The sequence below is a fragment of the Sorex araneus genome, chromosome 3 (assembly GCF_027595985.1).
Source record: "Sorex araneus isolate mSorAra2 chromosome 3, mSorAra2.pri, whole genome shotgun sequence".
In the NCBI taxonomy this organism is placed as follows: domain Eukaryota; kingdom Metazoa; phylum Chordata; class Mammalia; order Eulipotyphla; family Soricidae; genus Sorex; species Sorex araneus.
The window spans coordinates 101,124,888-101,145,762 of NC_073304.1; the positions used below are offsets into that span (position 1 = coordinate 101,124,888).

General features: G+C 37.3%; 1 protein-coding gene across 5 annotated transcripts in view; it reads left to right on the forward strand.

Annotated features, from left to right (window-relative positions):
- Positions 1–20,875, forward strand: part of MYO9A (myosin IXA) — a 228,476-nt gene that overhangs the window by 155,891 nt on the left and 51,710 nt on the right. For 3 of the 5 annotated variants that reach the window (XM_055132924.1, XM_055132925.1, XM_055132926.1), the window contains exons 20-27: positions 2,727–2,807; positions 3,887–3,997; positions 5,024–5,146; positions 7,260–7,409; positions 8,894–9,213; positions 10,127–11,713; positions 12,925–13,024; positions 18,964–19,076. In XM_055132924.1, coding sequence (XP_054988899.1) covers positions 2,727–2,807; positions 3,887–3,997; positions 5,024–5,146; positions 7,260–7,409; positions 8,894–9,213; positions 10,127–11,713; positions 12,925–13,024; positions 18,964–19,076 — 2,585 coding nt within the window. Of the gene's footprint in view, positions 1–2,726; positions 2,808–3,886; positions 3,998–5,023; positions 5,147–7,259; positions 7,410–8,893; positions 9,214–10,126; positions 11,714–12,924; positions 13,025–13,527; positions 13,741–18,963; positions 19,077–20,875 lie in introns of all 5 variants that reach the window. The other 2 variants (XM_055132922.1, XM_055132923.1) reach the window with 1 other exon arrangement.

Genomic DNA, 20,875 nt, shown 5'->3' on the forward strand with positions numbered 1-20,875 from the left:
CTCCTTCTCTCTCTTCTTTCTCCCTCTCTCATCTCTCTTCTCTCCCCTTAATTGACACTTCCAAATAAAATCTGTTACACTTTTTTTAAAACAATCCCAAAAGGAAACTTGAACTTGGATCTAAATGGGAAATGTAATTTTACTATTATGTACTTAGAGCAAATAGTCTTCATTTTGATACCTTAGCTCGTTCATAGATGCCTGCGTACCAAAGTTAGTCTTTAAGAAACTAGAGAACTAGTGCAGGGGCTAAGGTGCTTGTCTTGCACATGGCCAATTCTGACTTGTTTCCCTGGCACCACATATGATCAATGAGCACAGAGCAAGGAATAGCCCCCTGCATACCACTGGATGTGACTCAAAACAAAAACAGCAACAAAACCATTACTACATCTGAATTGTTCATGAGAGCATTGTAATAAAATATAGTTAGAATCCTGTAATATTTCTTAAATCCTCACAAATCAGGAATTTGGGATATTCTCAAATTTTCTTCATTTATTTAGCAAAAATAAAAAAGGGTCATTGATAACATTTTTAACATTATTAAGTAGTAATTACAAAAGCTGTCAATTTTCTATTAATTGAATACAGGTGGAGAAAAAAATTGAAACTTTACCATCTAGTTACAATGATCAATGACCTGTATTTTTTAAGATGCTTTAATAAATATTTATACACTGTACATTATTTAGTTTTCCTTCAGCATTTCTACGAGACACATATTGTTGTATTTGTGAATATATTATTAATGGTGGAGATGGATAGCATCCAAATATCTTTGATTCTGTGCCCTTCTTATGAATTAATGCTTCATTTTAAAAAAATTTTATTGAATCACCGTGAGATAGTTACAAGCTTTCATGTTTGTGTTACAATCTCACAATGATCAAACACCCATCCCTCTACCAGTGCACATTCCCCACCACCAATATCCCGGGTATACCCCCCCCCTTTTCCACCCTCCCCCTGCCTCCATGGCAGACAATATTCCCCATATCCTCTCTCTACTTTTGGGCATTATAGCTTGCAACACAGACACTGAGAGGTCATCATGTTTGGTCCATTATCTACTTTTGGCATGCATCTCCCATCCCAACTGGTTCCTCCAGCCATCATTTTCTTAGTGATCCCTTCTCTATTCCATCTGCCTTCTCCCCTCCACTCATGAAGCAGTCTTCCAGCTATGGGGCAATCCCCCTGGCCCTTGTATCTACTGTCCTTGGGTGTCAGCCTCATGTGATGCTACTCCACAAATGAGTGCAGTCCCACTATGTCTGTCCCTCTCTTTCTGACTCATTTCACTTAATTCTAACTTTTCTTAAAATGTGACATCAGAATTAATGGAAGGTTAATTAAACAGGAATTACCTTTTGGCTATTAATAATCAAAACTGGACAAAAGATAGTGTCAAACTTAGAGGATAGATGATATGTCTTGTCAGATTATGATCTCTGAGAAGAGGGAAATAAATGATGTAAGCCCATTAGATGCCTAAAACTCAACTATAAATAACTCTGTAAATCACAACTTTAACTAAATAGAATTTTTTTAAATTTATTATTTTTTGTATTAGTGAATCACCATGAGGGTACAGTTACAGATTTACATATTTTCGTGCTTGTGTTTCAGTCATACAATGCTAGAGTACCCATCCCTCCACCAGTACCCATTCTCCACCATGGATGATCCCAGTATCCCTTGCATTCTTCTACTCCATTCCCCCCTACCCCTCCTTCCTGGCAGGGTATTCCCTTTTGTTCTCTCTCCTTTTGGGTGTTGTTGTTTGCAATTTGAGTGGCCATCGTATTCAATCTCTAAATAGAAAAATATTTTAGAAAAGGAAATTGTGGGACATGGAGAGGCACAACAACAACAAAAAATTCCTAGGGGCTGGAGAAATAATACAGAGATTAAGATGCATCCCTTACATTGGCTAACCTTTGTTTACCCTGGCACCACATGGTCCCTCAGCATTGCAGGAGTTCAGTCCTAGTGGTAGCAGGCACCACTGGATCTGGCCTTAGAGGCCTGCATGCTCTACTAGGGTTGCCTGAGTAAATAAGTTCTGAGTAGTGTCACATCTTCAGGGCCTCTAGCCAAGAATTGCCAGGATGGATTCCTGGGCTTCCTGAGCATAGCTTGGATTCCTTTCACTCAAAAAAAAAAAAAAAAAAAAAAAAGGAAAAATAAAAGAGAAAATCGGAAATGCAATTAAAGGGTGGGGTAGGAAGGAAATGTCATTAGAAAACAAAAGTAATATCTTTAAACAATTGAAAGGCAGAAAAAGGGAAGTTATCACTTGAATTTTTTAGAAAGTATTTTCAGAAAGGTAAAAAACCAATAAGCCCCTAGCAGATAAATCAGGAAAAATAGGTCATGTGCTAATTACCCTTATTAGAAATGAAAGAGGGGAAGTTGCTACAGATTAAAGCAGGAACCTTACTGCTTGCTATCCTGGGTGATTTTCACTGTTACTAGTTTGCTTGAGTTTGAATAAAACTTTCATGAAATGTGAAGAAAAGTAAATAATTCTTAAATATATGTCAACCTATCACATTTAACTGTAAACTACCATCCTTGCTTTAATTATCTTTAATGCAAATGGTATGGAAATACACAAAGTATGCTTTCCAGTAGCAAACTTATTTCTGTGTATACTATTAATTTTGCTATCATTTTTGTTTGTAATGGGGAAAATGCTAATTAATTGCTTTCTATTGCAGGCTTCATTAAGCAAGCTGATGGAGACACTTGGTCAAGCAGAACCATATTTTGTAAAATGTATTCGTTCTAATGCTGAAAAGGTAAAAATGTTTTGTAAATTAGAGCTCAGGTTACTACTTTTTTTTTTTTTTTTTTTGCTTTTTGGGTTACACCCAGCAATGCTCAGGGGTTACTCCTGGCTCTGCACTCAGGAATTACTCCTGGTGATGCTTGGGGGACCATATAGGTCGCCAGAGATTGCTGGGGATCGAACCTTGGTCAGATGTGTGTAAGGCAGATAAATGCCCTCCCACTATATCGCACTGGCACCTCAGTTTACTTTTTGTTTTTTTTGTTTTTGTTTTTGGGTCACACCCGGCGATGCACAGGGGTTACTCCTGGCTCTTCACTTAGGAATCACCCCTGGCGGTGCTCAGGGGACCATCTGGGATGCTGGGATTAGAACCCGGGTCGGCCGCGTGCAAGGCAAACGCCCTACCCGCTGTGCTATCCTCCAGCCCCTCAGTTTACTTTTTAAAAAAGATTTTAAACTCTTCTTTTTTTAAAGACATTTCAAATCTTTTAAAAAAATCAGTACTAATGTTTCAGGTATGCATTTAAATTTTAAGGAGAATATGTAGATAGGAAGAGCTATCTTTAATATTTTTAAAGAAAATTTGTTATATATTTTATATGCATATCTTTCTAATTTCATTTAACTTGTAAGTTTTTTATTATGTCTTGATTTAACATTTCTTGGAATTTCAAAAGCAAATACTTAATGAAATTTCATGAGAAAAGAAGAATTTTTATGTAACTGTTAATTTCCTATTATAATCTCTCCTGTTTGGATGTCAACTATGAACTCCATAAGAAATTGCTTGACACTCTCCATGTCTAGATGTTATTATTTATGCAGAGTGAAGAGTGTGGACAGCCTTAATTCCTCTTTTCTATAACAGTTCCCCTAAGGACGGTTTTGCAAAAATATACCTAATAACTGTGTGAACTTTTGTCATATTGATGTTGATCATGGGAAAATTGTTTCCAGTCTGAATAGCAAAGTATTCAATCATTTAATTCTCTGTTTGGTTCTTTTAAAGTTTTCCATATTTATAAGACAGACATAAATTTGGTGATTTCTTCTTGGTTACTGTGTTTGCCAATTATTCTGTTTTAGCTGCCTTTAAGGTTCAATGATACTTTGGTGCTTAGACAGCTTCGGTACACTGGGATGCTGGAGATCGTTAGAATTCGCCAGTCAGGATACAGCTGCAAATATTCTTTCCAGGTGATGCTTTTACAGTCACATTTAAATTTATATATTTTAGAGTGGTATATCTACACACATCAGGTTTTAAGTAATAGTTTCCATGTTTGACTTATTTTTTATTTTGGGGAATCACACACATATATTTTCTTGACCTTCATCTTTTGTACAGAGAATCGAAGAGGAAAAGAGAATACCCACATTATTTAATAAACTATCATTAAGCGTGTTTTGAAATGAAATTCAGTATTTGCCCATTCTCATTTGATCTGACTTCTAGCCTAATACTAAGATTATTCAGTGTAATTTTTCCATATTGATTATTCCAATAACTGAAGTAATCAGTCAGATCTATCTAGTTCAAAAGAAAATATTCCACTTGGTTTTCCCTAAAGTTTTCTTTTGATGACTTTTTTTCCTTAGGAAGCAACCTTTGCTAATTTATCTCTAAGAATTTCAGGTGTTTGTTGAATCACTTTTACTTTTTGTGGCACAGGGCATTGAATATAGGGAATCTAACATGCAAAACAAGTGCTCTAAGTTCATAAAAATTTTTTTCTTAAATAACAGTTTTCCGAAAGAAAACTATTCTTCTTTCAAATCCCTTTGATGATAAAATATGTAGAATATATCTTCACCCACTTGACATGCTTTTCCTAAATAGTCTTTAGTAGTTTAAAGTAACAAGTACTTTCTTTTTTTTTTTACCCTGTTTAAAGGAGTTAAAACAAAGGATCAATCACTGTATCACTGTCATTCCGTTGTTCATTGATTTACTCGAGCGGGCACCAGTAACGTCTCTATTACACTCAGCTCTGAGATTTTAGCAGCTTCTCTTTACTGTCTTTCCCAACGGATTGGAGGCTCTTTCAGGGTCAGGGGAATGAGGCCTATAGTTACTGTTTTTGGCATATTAAATACGCCTCTGGTTGCTTGCCAGGCTCTACCGTGCAGGCAGGGTTAAAACAAAGGATCAATAAGACAATTAGCTAGTTTAATATCTTGTTTATATATAATTCTCATTATTTTACATATTTTATTTTTTAGGATTTTGTGAGTCATTTCCATGTGCTCCTTCCTCGAAATATTATTCCATCCAAATTCAATATTCAGGATTTCTTCAGGAAAATAAATATTAATCCAGATAATTATCAAGTTGGAAAATCCATGGTAAATATATACAGTCCTTATCAAAATTGATTTCATTTTATGTATTTAAATAATAATTGCAGTCTTTGCCTATGGAAATTTATTTTAAAAATAGTGTTCCTAGATAATAAAAAAAAAATAGATATAGTCAAGATTTTCACTTTGTATTGTAGTCAGTATTACTCAGTTTTTAGACTGTGTTGGAGTTGTGACTAATTTTAACTGCCTAAAAAGCCTCTTGAGGTTTTCTTCCGCTTGTCCAAAATGACTTGATCCAATTCTCCTACTTAATCAAGTACTCTCATTTTCTGTCACACTTTTATATTCTTTTTACCCCCTAAATTTTATTTTATTTTAGACATATAGTTCTGTCACTGATCCTGCCACCAGTGTCACCTTCTCTCCACCAGTCGTCTCAGTTTCTTTCTCCTGTCCCCCCATCCCAAACTTGCCATTGACTGGAACCATTTTAAGTTTGGTTGTTAAAGTTTGAGCCTCATGAGTTCAGTGTTGTTGATTCTGTGGTTGGGATATTTAGCTCGGTCATTCAGTAAAACCACTGATGTATCTTAACTCTTGTCACACTTCTTAGGGTGGAAAACATAGTCTTTGATTTGCTTTCACTTTAATTTTTTCTTTCTCTATTTAAAAATTTGCTTTATTTCTTTACAAATGATTTTCATCTTTATTTTTCTCTTTCAGCAATATTCCCATTTAAATTCCATTCCTTGGCTTTCATTATTTATCTTACAGCAGACATTCCTTTTTTGAATTCAAGTCTATTTGTTATTTCATTTAATTCATTATACCCAGTGCATGAAAATTATTTCTCAATGTTTCTTCCTTTGTGTTAACCTTCCTGCTCAGTAGTACTTTGATAACCTTGTTAATTAAAATACTTTTCCTGTTTTTCAAAACCTTCATATTATTTTTTAGGAAGATTAATTGTTTCATTGTCCCCTGTGTATACCTTTATTATTACTTTATTATTATAATTTACTATAATTTCCAACTCCTTATTGGTGAGCTCCTCTATCTTGCTGTTTACTCTGTCCAGTGTTTATTTGGATAGCTAATATTTACCCTTTTTTTTAATTTTAAAATTTTAAAAATGTTTGGTTAATTATTTTTGGACCAAACCCAACAGTGCACAGGGTTTACTCCTGGCTCTGAACTCAAGGATCACTCCTGATGGAGCAGGTGGTGGGGGTTGACCCTCCGATTAAGTGCAAGGCAGGCTCCTGTTTCACTGTACAATTAGTCCTGCCTTACCTGTTTTTTTTTCCTACCCTTTTCTTTTTAAAAAAAGAAAGAAACAATGGAAGGTGATATATCTATTAATTGGTTTGTGGTTCAGTGGAGGTGCCAAGAATGCATTGCTGGAGGGTTCTGCAATGGGGTGATAAGCACCACAGTGAGTTTGGGACTTCTGGGAGCCATTCTGCAGTTCTTGGGGAACCTCTAAGTCTGTACCAGCAGTGCTTAGGGAACCAGGTGGTAACAGGGATCAAACCAGTACCATTCAGATACAAGGCATGCACCTTAACCCCTGTACTATCTCTCTAGTCCTGGCTTGGGGTTGCTATATTTGTGGTTTTATATTTCCTCTTCTGTATCTTAATTTCTCCTTTTAAATTTTTATTTTTAAAAACTTTGTTTTAAATTAAAGAGCCATTATTTACAAAATTATTGATAGATGAGTCTTAGGTATACAATATTCCAAAATCAATCCCACCACCAGTGGGATTCCCTCCAGAGATCCCATGCTCCCTCCCACCTACTTCCCTCTCCCCACCTACAACTTTGACAGGCACTTTTCAAATTTGGTGGTTATGGTTTATTTAGGTCTTATTATTACAGTGTTGTTGAGTCTGTGTTTGGGTATACAACAGTACCACTCTCCCACATCTCCAGCATACCCAAGACCCAGATCCCTGTTCCTGTATCTTAATACTGCCTTTTTAATTTGAGAATGCTACTTTGTACAGAGTCATAGGGATATGTTGTCAAAACTGTTTTTTAATGTCTGCCACTATATTTTTTCATCTCTGAAAGTTTATCACAGGAAGGATGACCCATAAAATAGGCTTCTCATTTCCTCTAAAGCCTTTCTCATATTTTCTTCCTTTGGTAGGTCTTTCTCAAGGAGCAGGAACGACAGCATTTACAAGATCTGCTTCACCAAGAGGTGCTCCGCCGAATTATATTATTGCAGCGGTGGTTCAGGGTCTTGCTGTGTAGGCAGCATTTCTTACACCTGAGACAGGCATCTATGATTATCCAGGTGGGAGACAAAGATTTTTTACATAAGATTGATCATTGATTTGTCTTTTGTTTTAGTAAACAGGACTGTTTCACTGTGAAACATTTAAATACAAATACAAATACACGTGACTTTATAGATGAGATTTACATATTACTTTTTAAAAGGTTTCTAACATCCAACAGATTACCTGGCACATAATCAGAGCTTTTAATAAATATTAATATAATAAAATTTATATTAAATGGAATTTATAGTTATTTTAGTGATATTTGAGTATGGGCAAAGAAATTATGGCAAAGGAGTTATATGTCTTAATTTTTGTTGGCATGGTCATTTTTATTTAACAGTGTTCTCAGTGATATTTGAGAGTTACACATACATTATTGTTATCTACTCATTGAGAGGCTAAGTACCTTATTTTACATTTATCTGTTTTATTTTGCTCCTTGGTACTTAATTCATTGTTAATATCTTTATGAAAAAAAAATATGGGGCTGGAGCATGTGGCTGATTTGGGTTCTATCTCTAGCATCTCATATGGTCCCACGAGCATTGTCAGGAGTAATTCCTGAGTGTAGGGTCAGTAACAGGGTGTGGCCCCAAATCAAAATAAATAAATTTAATTTCTCTGTCTTTATTTTTTTTTTTTTTTTTTTTTTTTTTTTTTTTTTTTTTGCTTTTTGGGTCACACCTGGCGATGCACAGGGGTTACTCCTGGCTCTGTACTCAGGAATCACCCCTGGCGGTGCTCAGGGGACCATATGGGATGCTGGGAATTGAACCTAGGTTGGCTGCGTGCAAGGCAAACGCCCTACCCGCTGTGCTATCGCTCCAGCCCCTAATTTCTCTGTCTTTAAAATGTATTAATATTGGCAAATTAATGTCAGCATATTGTTTCATAGGAATATAATTTGTTAAAATTTATAGTTTTACAGTGCCTAGGGTGCTTACTTGTATTTCCCTGGCCCAAATTTGATTCCTGGTAATCCATTTGGTCTCCGATCACCATCAAGAGTGATCCATGAGGGCTGGAGCAATAGTACAGCGGGTAGAGCATTTGCCATGCACGCGGCCAACCCGGGTTCGATTCCTGGCGTCCCATATGATCCCCTGAGCATAAAGCCAGGAGTGACCTCTGTGTATCACCAGGTGTGACCCAAAAAGCAAAAAAAAAAAAAAAAGATCCGTGAATACAAAGCCAGAACTAAGTCTAGAGCACAGTCAAGTGGTGCCCCAAAAGAATAACAACTTAATTTATAAACCTAAAGCATAAAAATTAAATTATCTTAAATTTAATAATAGACATCAAAGGCTGTATTTTCTAAAATAGTTGTTTCAGTTAAGCATATCTGGAAACCTTTTTAAAATCTTTAATCCACCCACAATTCAGCCATTGAGCCACATGACCTCCAATTATGACATAAGATATCAGTTGTTTTCCCTTTTTTGTAAAAATGTGGTATTTGCTATGAAAACGGGTTTTATTTTTGTCTTTCCCTCAGCGGTTCTGGAGGAATTACTTAAATCAGAAACAAGTCAGAAATGCAGCTGTGCAGCCTGATGCTTTAGTTATAGCTAGTGCAGCCACTATTCTCCAGGCTTCCTGGCGTGCTCACATAGAGAGGCAACGATTCTTGGAGCTCCGGACTGCAGCTATCATCATTCAGCAGAGGTGGAGAGGACACTCTAGGCGGAGACACTCTGCTGCTGTCCATATACAGGCAGGATGGAAAGGCTACAGGGAAAGGAAGAAGTACCAAGAATTAAGGAGTAGAATTATTCTTTTGCAGTCAGCATGTAGAGGATTCAGAACAAGACAAAGGTAATTTTTGTTGCTATAATTACTACTTGCTTCCCAAGTACTCTTATTTTAACACTTGTCAAATGTATTAGAATTGGTTATGTATAATTTGTCTTTACTAGGCTGTAGTACTCCTGATATTTTAACCCACATGTGTGGTCTATAATAGAAGCTAAATAATTGTTTAGAAGTTAGATAATAATTGTTCAATAACAATTGAAATAAATTGGATAGACAACCTAAATGGTATGTAGTTATCATGGTTAAGAGTTGACCTCTGCATGAGGTTGAATCTTTAGGTTGAAAATTTTTTTACCTACAGAAACCTCAAATTATATTTTTAAGCTTTACCTTAAAAAACAAGGATATTAAAAAATGAGAGCTTCTGAGTTCATTTATAATTTGACAAGATGCCTAATTAAAAATGTATATTTGGGGAGCTGGAGCAATAGCACAGCACATAGGGCGTTTGCCTTGCACGCAGCCGACCTGGCTTCGATTCCCAGCATCCCATATGGTCCCCTGAGCACCGCCAGGAATAATTCCTGAGTACAGAGCCAGGAGTAACCCCTGTGCATCACCAGGTGTGACCCAAAAAGAAAAAAAAAGTATATTTGGGCCAGAGGGCTAGTAGAGAGGTTAAGGTGCTTGCCTTGCATATGACTGACCCTGGTTTGGTTCTTAGTACTACATGATCCCTGAGTACCTTTAGGAGTGATTCCTGAGTAAGAGTCAAGAGTAAGCCATGAGAACAGCCAGGTATTGCTTAAAATCATACATACGTATTCCAAAGAGGCACAGTTCAGTTCCTTGGGAAAATGGGTTTGGAGGCATCCCTGTTCAAATCCCGATAACATATGCACTCCATATTGGTACTACCTTGGTGTGGTAGTTTGGAATTACTTAATAATTTTTCCCTTTTTTTAAAATTTAGATTTAAAGCTTTAAAAGAACAAAGAGTAAAAGAAATAAAACAAAATCTTGGACTGGTGAATATTGAGTCATCTGGACTTCTGAAAATTCAGGGTTCCAACCCTTCAGAATGGGAGGATTGCTCCTTCGACAACAGAATAAAAGCCATAGAGGAATGTAAATCCATGATAGAGGGTCATCGAATTAGCTATGAAAGTTCAGAGGACTTGAAGGAGTCCGAAAACAGCCGGCAGGAGAGAACCAGAAGCCAAAGTGGTACCAGCTTGCAGGAAGATGTGATCGTAAGAGAAAGACCTAAGTCCTTGGAGGATCTCCACCAGAAGAAAGTTGGCCGGGCCAAAAGAGAAAGTCGGAGAATGAGAGAACTAGAACAAGCTATATTTAGCTTAGAATTGCTGAAAGTTCGTTCTCTTGGGGGTGTGTCGCCTTCAGAGGAACGAAGGTGGTCTACAGAATTGATTTCTGAGAGCCTTCAGTCTCTACAGGGCACACCTGAGAGTGAAAGCTCTCAGGGAAGTTTGGAACTTCTGAGCTGTGAAGAAAATCAAAAGAGCAAACCAGATGAGGAGGACTTTCAGCCTCAGTCACCGAAGATACCTAGCAGCCCAAAGTTGGATTCACAGGAGAGGACCGGCAGTGCCTCAAGTGATACTAACTGTGCATTGATTCATAAGGGGGCACCCTCTGAGTCGGTGCATTTGAAGAATGGAACTATGAAAGAAAAGTTAGTTAGTACTTCTCAATCTATTGCCTCTAAGCCACAGATGAGAGACTCCTTTATTTCAAATAGTCTGCCAACATTTTTTTATATTCCTCAACAAGACCCACCGAAAACTAGTTCCCAACTGGATACGAGTTTTAAGAGAAACAAGCTCTTGGAAAATAAAGAAATGCTTCCAACTCTTCCTCTGGATATCAGTAGGGAAGCTGGAGAGAAGTATCACTTCTCAGGAGAAAATCCAGTTGTTACTTCTTTGAATTCAGATTCTTCTAATACTGTGCTTAAGAAGTTAGAAAAGCTAAACACTGAGAAGGAAGAAAGGCAGAAGCAGTTGCAGCAGCAGAAAGAAAAGGAGATGATGGAACAGATTCGACAACAGACAGGCATTTTAGAGAAGGAGCGTAAAGCCTTTAAGACAGTTGAAAAGCCAAAAATTGGGGGATCTCTTCTGCCATCATCTACTCATCAGTCAAAACAAAGAGTAGAGAGGCCATCCTCTCTCATCCTAAATACTGTAAATAAAGGAGAACCCAGTGTACTATGGCCTCCATCAGTGAATGTTAAAGGTGAAGCTCTTGCTCCAAAAGTCAGCCCCTCCACTCACTTACCCCCAAAGGACCGGCCTGTCACCCTGTTCTTTGAAGCAAAAGGAGGCTCCTGCCAATCTAGCACTGTCAAGAATTTGCACAAAACAGATAAAATGTGTCCCCAGCTGAATGTATCCTCTAAACGCTCCAATAATCGCATTTCAAAAAGAGAACATTTTAGATCTTCTCAGTCGTATAGTCACAAATCTGATGACCCTTCCAGAAATGAAACTACTAGGGCCATTTTCTTCACACCAAAAGACAATATGAATACTTCACTGTAAGTAAAATGTTTATTTTTATGGATTTATATGGGAAACTTCCTGGAGAGTTATTGTTAAGGGTCCTTGATTTGTTCCAACTATTTTTTTAAGGTGCTATCAAATTAGTCATTTCTCTGTGTAAAAACACTCCCTAAATGTTGACCCTAACCCAGCCATCTGAAATATTTATGCCTCACAATTCTTTGACTAAGCACAAATGCAGAGCTTTAGGATCCCTCCTATTGAGAAATCACTCTGTAAGTGTTTATACTATGTACTAGGTACTCAGTAAATGCTGGTTGTCCAGGAGCTGTTGTGGCAGTTTAAAGCATGTTCCTGTCAGGCTTTAAAATTAATGCCAGAAAAAATATTAATGCCAGGATCCCACTCCCTGGTCACAATGTTTGCACATCTCTTTTGTTTGGTTTTGTTTGGGTGGGTGGGGGTGGGGGGAACCACACCAGGCATTGCTCCAGGCTCTGTGCTCCAGGGACTGAATCACAGTGGGCCACCTGCAAGTCAAGAGCCTTCGCATCCGTACTGTCTCATCACAATTAATAAGACTTGCATATCTTTTTAGTTGTGATGATTGCTGGGGGTTGTATTCCTTCAGTTGTGTTCATACATGGCTGTGATGTGGCCAGATTTGCTGTCACATCAGACAGAAGAGCTGTCCGTCAAAAGCAGAAGCACCTTAGATCTCGTTCATTATATATGGTGGCTCTTGAGATTAAGCTTGTGGTCTTAAAAACTTGCAGTGTAGGTGCTCTAAGTCACTGAGCTATCCCTTTACATATAAATTATTCATAGTAGTGTCTTGACATAATATTTTGAATATTTATGGAATGTGCTGGAATTCTTTGACTAGTTAGATTATATTTCATGCTTAATTTCATATATTAAGACAGGCTGGAGTGATAGCACAGTGGGTAGTGCATTTGCCTTGCACGTGGCTGACCTGGGTTCGATTCCTCCGCCCCACTCGGAGAACCTGGCAAGATACCGAGAGTATCTCGCCTGCATGGCAGAGCCTGGCAAGCTACCCATGGTGTATTCGATATGCCAAAAAACAGTAACTAGTCTCACAATGGAGACGTTACTGGTGCCCGCTCGAGCAAATCGATAAGCAACAGGATAACAGTGATATAGTAACAGTGATATATTAAGACTGCTGCTTTGAAGTTCCTGCTAGGGATTGAACTAATTCTCTTGTTGTTCCATCTTAAAGTATAAGTAAAGAAGCCTTAAGCAGTGAAAATCCTCAATCTCATAAAATAAGTGAATCAGCCTGGAAGCCTGTGAAGTTTATTGGGCCAGGTCAAGGAGAGGTAAGTATTAAATATTGTTTTATCTTTCTTCTTTGTGAAGTAGATGTACACTATTCTGGAAATTAATATTCTTATAAGTAGATGACTTTATATACCCATTTACTCTCAAGTATTTATGGAGAAAGTAACTGTTAGTTGAGTCTGTTCTAATTAGGGAGGCATATATTGGCAGGGAATGTTGTCTAAAAACCTAGATAATGTTCAGAAAAAAGAAATTGCTAAGAAAACAAAGACAGTTTACTCAAGAGACTCCAGTGACTTCTTAAGGTAGTGAAGGTTGACATCATCTATGGAAAACTAATTTAGCTTTCATCTTTAGTCTTTGTCCAGAGTATTGTGTATGGATTTCTTTGGTAATCCTGATCACTTCTAGTGAAAGGGCGTGGTTGGGTGGAGGGATATTTCAAGAAATTGATGAGCTCTCTGATGTCTTTCATTGGCATCATCTCCAAAAACAAAACAAAACATTGTTGTGTTATTTGTTTTATCATTTGGTCAAGCAGGTTGCCAGACCGGCCCATAAAAAGAAAGCTCGAATGGCGCGGACGCGCTCCGATTTCTTGACTAGAGGTACTTTTGCCGATGGGGAGGGGGACACAGAGGAAGATGATTACGATGACATTATTGAGCCCCCTCTCTCCCTTGACCAAGCTCCTCACTCTGAGCTAGGCTCTGCATCCAGCCTGGGTCAGGCCTCTCATAGTGACTCCGAAATGGTAATTTTACAGCAATATAAAGAAAATTAGCAACAAGCAAAGCTAATGGGAGTAGTTTTTGCTAATCTAAAGCTAACCCTCACAGCTCCTTCCCATATAATGATTTGTACATGGGAAACCTCAGTGAACACAGCAACTTAAACTGAACCTTAATTTGGTAAGAATGAGATTTAGGGCACTATTTATATAAAATAAGGCAAAAATTAATGTTTTTTTTTTTTGTGTGTGTGTGTGTGATGCTGGTGATGGAAACTAGAACCTAAATATATGCAAGACAATTTCTCTATCACTGAGCTACACTCCTAGCTCCCAAATCCTATTTAATTTCACACCAATGTAGGAATGATTATGTTAGATATTAAAAGATCTAGAATAGGGGCCCTCAAAAAAACTTTTAAAGGGCTAGATTGTAAACATTTTTAAATCAGAGAGTTTCTTTTGCAATTAAACTTTCCCACTGTATAGTGAAAACAACTGTAGAAAATAAATAAAATGGGCATGGCTATATTATTATAAAAGTATTTGTTAAAAAGCAAAACAAAATCAGGATAGACTTTTTACTGATCCCCAGAGTAGCAAAAAAGTAACTTTATCAGATTACTCCATTAGTGTTTTAACAGAAATTGTGTTCTTTTTGTGTCCCTCTTTCTCATTTTTCCCTCCATTTTTTCTTTACTGATAGTATAAACCTATACTATATATATATATATGTACATATATATATCACTGTCATCCCATTGCTCATCAATTTGCTCGAGCAGGCACCAGTAATGTCTCCATTGTGAGACTTGTTGTTACTGTTTTTTGACATATCAGATACGCCATGGGTAACTTGCCAGGCTCTGCCATGTGGGCGAGATTCTCTCGGTAGCTTGCCGGACTCTCCGAGACGGGCGGAGGAATCAAACCCGGGTCAGCCTTGTGCAAGGCAAACAAACGCCCTATCCACTGTGCTATTGCTCCATATATATATATGTGTGTGTATATATATATATATATAGAGAGAGAGAGAGAGAGAGAGAGAGAGAAAGAGACGAGTGCCAAAACTATTTCTTTAGACCAACCCAGTCAAGAAAAAGGCAGTATGCAATGTGCATTTTTTACTTATTCATATGTTTATTTTTGGAGGAGTAGTTTTGTGGCACAACTTTCTGCTTAGCGATTACTCCTGGTAGAACTCAGTGGAGTTCCTGGCTACATCTCTAACTCCCAAATTAATGAGCAGAGCATGGTACCAGAGATCAAACTGAGATCAGTTTCTTTCAGGACAAGTATTTCAACCCCTGTACTATATTGACCCCCTGAAATGTTCATTTTTATTAATCACAAATTATAGCATTGAAATCAATTTTAATAAAGTTTTACTGTTTGGGCTATGAATATAGATATTATCAGCAAAAAGTCATTATATATAATTTGATAGCTTAGAATATATTTATGGATAAAAATATTCTTTTTGACTTTGACATTAGCCTAGAAAATACAGAATTTTCAATACTTATTAGATCCTGCTCGTCTAGTAAGTAATAAAATATAATGAAGTGGATAGTGATAGATGTTTCATTTCCTTTAGTATCTTAATTAAGTTGCATCTCTAATTTTTAGTAATGTTCATTATGGGAAGAGAATTTTAAGGTGCTCTTTTGGACTCATTGAATATTTTAACTTTAAATTTCTTGAATTGTGTCAGTGTTAAATTAAAATTTATGCTTATTCCCAGATTTCCCTCATTGTCTCTAGTTAGAGATAGGACTAGCTTCTTGTAAGTGTGTCTTTGAGACACACCCAGTGGTGTTCAGGGAGTGTTTTGCTCAGTGCTCAGGTGTCTCTCTTGGCAGTTTTCAGGGGAGCCTGCAGTGCTAAAGATTAAAGCTGGGCCTCCTACATGCAAAGCCTACAGTTAGTCCATGAGTAATCTGTCCAGTCCAGGTCTAGTTTTTAAATGATAATACCAGTAATTTTAAAAAGGATAAACAAGATGAAAAATACCCAGAAAAATCCATCCTCATTTCCCTAATTAGATAAATGAGTCATTTCCCTCTGCCAAACTGTAGAATTATAAAAGTGTAAAATAGTCTATGTTCATTTATTTGTGTATAATATAAATCTGCTAAATATGTTTATATATATATCAGCAAAAGCACTCTCTTTAGTGTAGGGTAAAATCTATTTTGAAGGTGCCCTGTTTTTTTAATTACAAATTAAACATTGTGTCATATGATTTCATCGTGTAAGATGAAATTATGAAATCAAAGTACTTTTAATGAAAACTAGTACATATTTTTTATGTAATAAGGGAGTATACTTAAATTATCCTCTAAGTGTTCACAGTTTTGTTTTGTTTTTAATTTGTGGAAAAACTGAGCATTTATAATTGCTGTTTTGTTCCTGAGAGTTTCTTTTGTTACAAACTTTAGTTCTTTTGGTGGTAGAATTTTTTTTCTCACTGGGGACTCTTACTGAGATGAACTTGGAATCTGAACTTTCTGCTTAGAGCACTCAGCCCCGTTAGGGGTTCTAGCTGGTAGCCTCTGCCTATGACTCTTCACCTGCTTGATAGCCACTGCATGCGGGAAGTCGTAGAGCACCCTCTGCACAGTGTGTTAGTTACCTCCAACTTTCTCACTGTCCCTTTGTTTCATCACTACCTGTTTTAGGAACAGGTGATGGTATTAGTCTCTGTCAGATACTTGCATGAAGAAGCTTTGCTTTCTAGAACATGCTAATAGATCCTGGGGATGGGGGTGGGGAGCAAGTTTTAAAATGTGTTTCTGTTTTGGAAATATGTCATATTCTAACCTCTGATGTTGTAAAGATAAAGACTAATTGTTTGAGTTTTCAGGATTATAATGGGTTTGGTTTTCTGGACACATGGATTTTGAAAACAATAGTACCCACCCCGCTCTCCTCCCACTGGGCAAAGCGATTTCTGTCACTGTCATTTGCGGAGAAGTGTGTTCATTAAATCATAGAAGAAGCCATTTGATTTTGCCATTTGTGGGTGATACGATGTAATAGAATAAAGACAAATTTAAATCCATCACCTGAAAGGGATTTTATAAACATTACCTCCTGAGTAGGGAGTTATCCATTGCTACCTACTGTGAAGAAATGGGAGACGGGAGATGGACAGTTCATTGATCCTTTCTTAATAGCTTTGGTGTTTTTTTGAACTTCCCACTTTGACTGCCAATTGAATATTTAAGTCTTCGTGTGCAATTTTCACTCTCTTCTCATTCTCACTGGGTTGGCTTTTACCCAGAAAGATGTGTTCTGCTAAGTAATATTTTTAAAGGGACTCATAAGTTTTTTAGTCTCAGTCTTCTGGATGGTAAGTAAAATAATTTCTGTTAACCATCTGTAGTAGAATTAGCCTAGGTAACTTTCTCTATGTGCAGAGATACTATTTCTGAATTTAGAAGAAACTATGCAAATAAATTTTTTTCTATCATTCTCTCAATTTAAGGTAATAAGTAGGAGCATGACTCTCAAAGTGCCCTCCAGAATTTCAATATTCTTTCCCACCAGTATGGTAACACTTAATTCTCATTACCTTCACAAACTTCTGTCACTTCTTATATGTGTATTTCTATTTGTTACTAAGATATCATTCTTTGAATCTTTATGTGCTCTATTGCCCACCCCACAAATGATGGTCAGAAAAATCACTAATGAAGCAGACTGAAATTTGATAGCTCACTTCAGTAAGGGAAAGTCCATTTTGACTAAGTATGCCTGAGTAATTTCTCAGAAAGGTGAAGTAAGATATTTACAAATTTTATGGGTCAAGGATGTTTATTTTGTTAAATGGGCATTACAAGTTGGAAAACTGGTTGGTATTTAATAACATTTATGACATTAGCGTTTTGATTGTCAGTCCAAGGACAGCAGCCACACTTAGTATTATATGTGTATTTTATCCCCCTGGGGGGGAGGGGCATGCGCCTCATACCTCCATGAATAGCAGGAACAATTCATAGGAGAGATTTTCCTATACAGAATAGATTTCTTGTGAAATTAGATTTACATAATGAATCAGTCTTTTTAGTTAGTTGTCCAATGGAGTCAATTTGTTAAATAATTTTTTCCTTGTAAAACTAGCCATTTTAGCTGATAACTTTTTGTTACTATGGGTTATGTTAAAATTGTTTTAATATAGTTCTTTGCTATTTTACTTTTAAATTTTTCTATGGATATTTTAGAAAATATGATTATATGATTGTTCTATAGGTTAGTTACCTTTGTACGTAATTTTGATCCTTTTAGGTCTTTTTTTTTTCTTTTTCCCCCTGGTTTTGGGCCACACCTGGCTGGCTGTGCCCAGGGCTTTCTCCTGGCTCTGGGTTTAGGCATCATTCCTGGCAAGACTCCGGGCATGATATGGGATGCCTGGGATTGGTACCCAATAAAAAACTGTGAGTCACTCCAGGCTGGATTGGCTGAGTCCCAGGCAAGCGTCCTGCCTGTTATCATTCCAGCCACCTTTTAGGTCTTTCTGTTTGATTTGTTAGGCTCATTGTACCACATATTGGAAACTGAGAGTAAATTTCAGAAATCCTCCATACCATAAGAATGATATAACTGTGAGGAGATATGTTAATTAGATTTACTTCATTAATCATTTTATTATTAAACAAATCAAATCATCATGTTATACACCGTGAAGTGTATAGATACTTTGGGGGGGGTTGAGAGTGGAGAGGCTCAGATCTTACCTAACTGTACTCAGGTCTTATTCCTGGCTCTGTGCTCAGGGATCACTCCTAGTGGGGTTATGGGTTGCTGGGGTCAGCCAGGGGCAAGGCAAGCACTTACCTGCTATACTACTTCTCCAGCCCGGACTTTTATTCAGTTAAGTTTAATAAGATTTGTTTAGCTTCGAAAGAGCAGTACAAAGTCTAAGGTGCTCATCTTTGATTGTTGGCCAAGATTCTGTGACTTTTTTTTTTTAATTTCCTCTTGATATTCTTTGGTAAATTGTCATAAAACTTGAGTTGGTAAGTTCTATTTAGTAATTTCTTAGGTCCAAATTCTCTTTAATTTTGATTACTGTAGAAATTAATAGTTTTCAGTTTTCCTTATTTTAATGATTCTCAAAGTAAAATGAATGTATTTTATAGTTTTAAATAGGATTTGTTTTTAAATAGTCTGTAATTTAATTTTAATTATAGTGTCATGGTAGTTAACTTGGTTTTTAAATCTTTTACATATGTAATTATACAGACATCACAACGGTTTTCTTCAGTTGATGGAGAAACAAAGATTCATAAGACTATGTCTCAAGGAGAGATTGCAAAGCTGGCAACAAGACAAAAGACTTCAGATTCAGAACTAAGGTATAAAGCACATGTGTGATTTTTACTTGCTGTAGTTAAAATGCTGAACCTTGTTTTAAAGGGAAAATTGAAAAGCAGTCAGTTTTGAAATAAACTTCATTTACGAATTTTTCTACAAATGCTATGTGCCTACTATGTGACAGACACATTATAGTTTAGAGATGTATAATTGGTTTCAGTTTTTTTTTCAGTTTTTTAGTTAGGCATTGTGATTTACAAAACTAATAATATAATTTCAGGCATACAATCTTCTAATTCAAAATGCACCACTGATATCAGCATCTTGCCACCAATGTTCTAAGAATTTGTCTCGTCTTCTCTACCCCATAAGCTTCCTTACAAAATCTTAAAATATTTTAATCAATATATTTTTATAAATTATTTTATTTTTTTAAACTTTTTTATTGAATCACTGTGAGATAGACCATTACAAAGCTGTTCATGATTGGATTTCAGTCATACAATATTCCAACACCCATCCCTCCACCAGTGTACATTTCCCAGCACCAGTATCCCCAGGTTCCCTTGCATCACCCCCACCCCCGACCCTCTGTGGCAGACTCTCTCTCTCCCTCTCCCTCTCTCCCTCTCCCTGTCTCCCTCCCTCTCCCTGTCTCCCTCTCCCTCTTCCTGTCTCCCTCTCCCTCTCTCCCTCTCCCTGTCTCCCTGTCCTTCTCTCCCTCTCCCTCTCCCACTCTCTCTCCTTCTCCTTCTTCTCCTTTACCCTGTCCTTCTCCTTCTCCCTCTCCCTCTCCCTCTGTCTTCTCTCTCCCCCTTTGAGCATTGTGGTTTGAAATATTGATACTGAAAGGTTATCAAGAATATCCCTTACCTACTTTTAACCCTCAGATCTTATCCAGTGTGATCATTCCCAGCTATTATTGTCATACGGATCTCTTCTCTATATTACCTCCTTCAGCCCCCCACACAATTCTGTTAGTTCCAACATTGACCAGTCCTCCTAACCTGTTTTCCCTGGCCATGGATATTATTCTTCTGCTATATATATTTATATATATTATATATATAAATATATATATATTCTTCTGCTATATATATATATAAAACTTATATATATTTAAGTTTTATTGAATCACCATGTGGAGGGTTACATAGTTCTCAGGATTATGTCAGTTATACAATACTCAAACACCCTTCCCTTCACCAGTGCCCATATTCCATCACCGACCACCCCAGGATACCTACCGCCCCCTCCCACCCCCCCAGTCCCCGCCCTTGTAAGTGATGTTTCACTTCGTTTACGCTTTATCTTGATTACATTCCATGTTTCAACACATAACTCACTATTGTTGCTGGGGTTTCCCCCCAAAAAGAAAAAGACAGTCCTATTGCCAAGGAAGCATTTGATAGTTCTCCATTGCTGAGAATGTAGAGATATTAAGTTCCACTGTTTGTTACATAACTTTTCTTTTTTTCCCCCCTTGCCCCGAGCCACCGAGTTCACGCCTGTTTAGTAATCGCCACGCTGCCTGACAAAGGGAAAAAAAAACCGAAAAGGTGGTTATTTCCCGTCATCAGCCGGCGTGGGGCTCTGGCTTAGTTGATAGTCTAGTAGAATGTCTGCAAGCAGTTTCTGGAACCAAAAGTATTGCGCTGGTATCGGCTCCGGCTCGAGATTCCACCAGCGTCCCGCTGTTCCATGTACATAATTTTTCCCCTTATATCCCATTCCCATGCCACCAGGTCTGTGTTTGCTTAATGGTCATCATACTATGGTTAATGCCACGCCGCGTTTCTTCCCGAGAAAGAAGGATATTTCTTCTAAGCCGGCGTGGGGA